The 2001-nt window shown below is 59.7% G+C and overlaps 1 protein-coding gene across 1 annotated transcript; it reads right to left on the reverse strand.

Moving 5' to 3' along the window:
* Window positions 1–790: 790 nt before the first annotated feature.
* Window positions 791–1857, reverse strand: POSPLADRAFT_1114890 (hypothetical protein; the record flags this gene model as incomplete). Its single annotated transcript, XM_024483445.1, has 4 exons — window positions 791–1258; window positions 1467–1503; window positions 1643–1675; window positions 1796–1857. Coding segments are annotated over 4 exons (600 nt in total), but the record flags the coding sequence as incomplete, so codon positions are not given.
* Window positions 1858–2001: the final 144 nt, after the last annotated feature.

Here is a 2001-nt window from a genome sequence, read left to right on the forward strand (position 1 = left end):
CGCGACCTCGACCTCGGGCCGAGAAGAAGTTGTTCAACTCGGGCCGACGGGCCCGGCTGATGTCGAGGATCTGCTCGACCTCAGTGGCTCGCTTTTCAGCGGCTCGCCACATGGTGAAGGTCTCGAGCTCGATCTTGCGATATACGCGGGAGGGGATACCGCTCAGGTACTTGTCGCGTAGTTCCAGGTCCCCATACCCAGAACGGTCCGCCGGACCCTTGAACAGCGCGGAGAATTCCGCCGCCGTGCGTTTTTCGCGGACCGACTTGTCCGCGCAGAGCTTCGCCAGCTCTACTTGGGCTGCTGCCGCATCGTCGAGATTGCCGAAGCGAGCCTTGAAGGCATCGGTGAAGGCCGCTTCGTTCCTGAAGGGGGTTGTAACCCCTTGCACCCCCATCTGCACTGATGCGAGTTGGGCGAAGTAAGGCGTGGCCCAGGCGCAGGCGTCGTCATCGAGCAGGCTTAGCGCAACTTGTACCTTAAGCTCAATGGTTGTCAACGACGTGTTGATCAGCCAATAGATACGTAGTTGCGACAGGAACCTGTCGCATTCGATGACGGTTTTGCCGTCATAGCGGAGGGGGAGGAGGAGCTTCAGGGTCTCCTTGTCGGGGGCGGCTGCAGGGGAGGACATTATCGGCGTCGGGGGGGACGGAGGACGCTGCGGGGGCGGAGGCGGCTGTGGTGGCCTTCCGCTGGCCGAACTTCGAGAGGAGCGAGTGCTCGAGCGGCCTCTCGGCGGAGTCGGCGGTGAAGGCGCCGGAGGAAGTTCGGCGGGGGGGTTACGTACGTCAGGGACTGCTGACGCGGGGGCGAACACTGTCGGCGAGGCGGACCCAACAGAATCCTCGGACTCGGACTCCGAGACTCCTTCTTCACCCTCACTCTCCTCAGGCTCTGGCTCTGGCGCAGGGTCTGGAGGGAGATCTCCTCGCGCTTGATCTGGATCGGTGACGACAGTTTGAGGGAGACGGGAGCTAGGGGAGACAGGGCGAGAGTGCCGCGAGGCCGATCGAGATGCTAGGGTGCTTCGGGGTCCGAGTGGGTGTTGCGCTCGTCGGATCGCTTTGTAGCGCGGGTAGTCTTCTGGGATCGATCGGGGTGTTCGGTTCGGGCACGGTTGCTGCTCGCAACGGTAGATGATAGTCTCAGGACCGTCTGGGATGTAGACGTCAATGAGGTCCTGTGAGTCGAATGCGTGGACTTGGCCTTGGCAGGCAGCCACGTTGGATGGGGGGAGGAAGGGGAGGTGCGCGTACTACGAAAGGCCGTGCTATACTAGCTTACACCTACGGCGCCCGAGATAACACTGAGATTCGCAGTTCACGTAGGGCCCAATACTGCTTTTGACTATTATGCAGCAGGAACCAAGGCTACACGTCCGTGAGGACAAGTACCGCTCACTGAAGCGCAGGTACTGAAGAGTTCGTTTCTCAAGTGTTGGCGATGTATCGTATGCTATCTACGTATCGTAGGGTACAGTAGGGGTGCGCACCACCCAACCTATGGGAAAGGAAAAGTGAGTGTGTGGGGTTCCGAGGAACGCCGGCAGCTTTGTGGAGTTTCGACCTAATGTCGCAACTTGAGGTCTAGCGACAGGGGAAAACCTAAAAGGAGCTGGGGGCGTTCGACTGATTCTCACCGAAGCGATGGTGAGCAGTGCTCAAACCTAAGGCTAGGGACAAGTAAATGTATTAGTTAGTAGGGTAAGAGAGAATACAACTGAGGGCTTACTGACCTAGGGACAAGAGGTCGAAACTGAGGTCCCTAGGGCAGCAGAGGCCGGCTTATATACATGGGGAGATTTAGGGCAGGCTGTGCACGTTGGTCCGTGCGCAGCTGGTCTGTGCGCAGCATGCCGACGCGGCCCCGGGGGCGTGAGTCAGAGCGGCTGTGTCAGCGGGGCCCGAGCTGTGCCGTGCGCTGCCGCCCCATCTAATCTAATCGTACAGTAGATATGATGCGTCCGTATCAGGCAAGTAGTACAGAGGTCGCGGGTTC

Source organism: Postia placenta (genome assembly GCF_002117355.1).
Source record: "Postia placenta MAD-698-R-SB12 unplaced genomic scaffold POSPLAscaffold_344, whole genome shotgun sequence".
NCBI classification, from domain to species: Eukaryota; Fungi; Basidiomycota; class Agaricomycetes; order Polyporales; family Adustoporiaceae; genus Rhodonia; species Rhodonia placenta.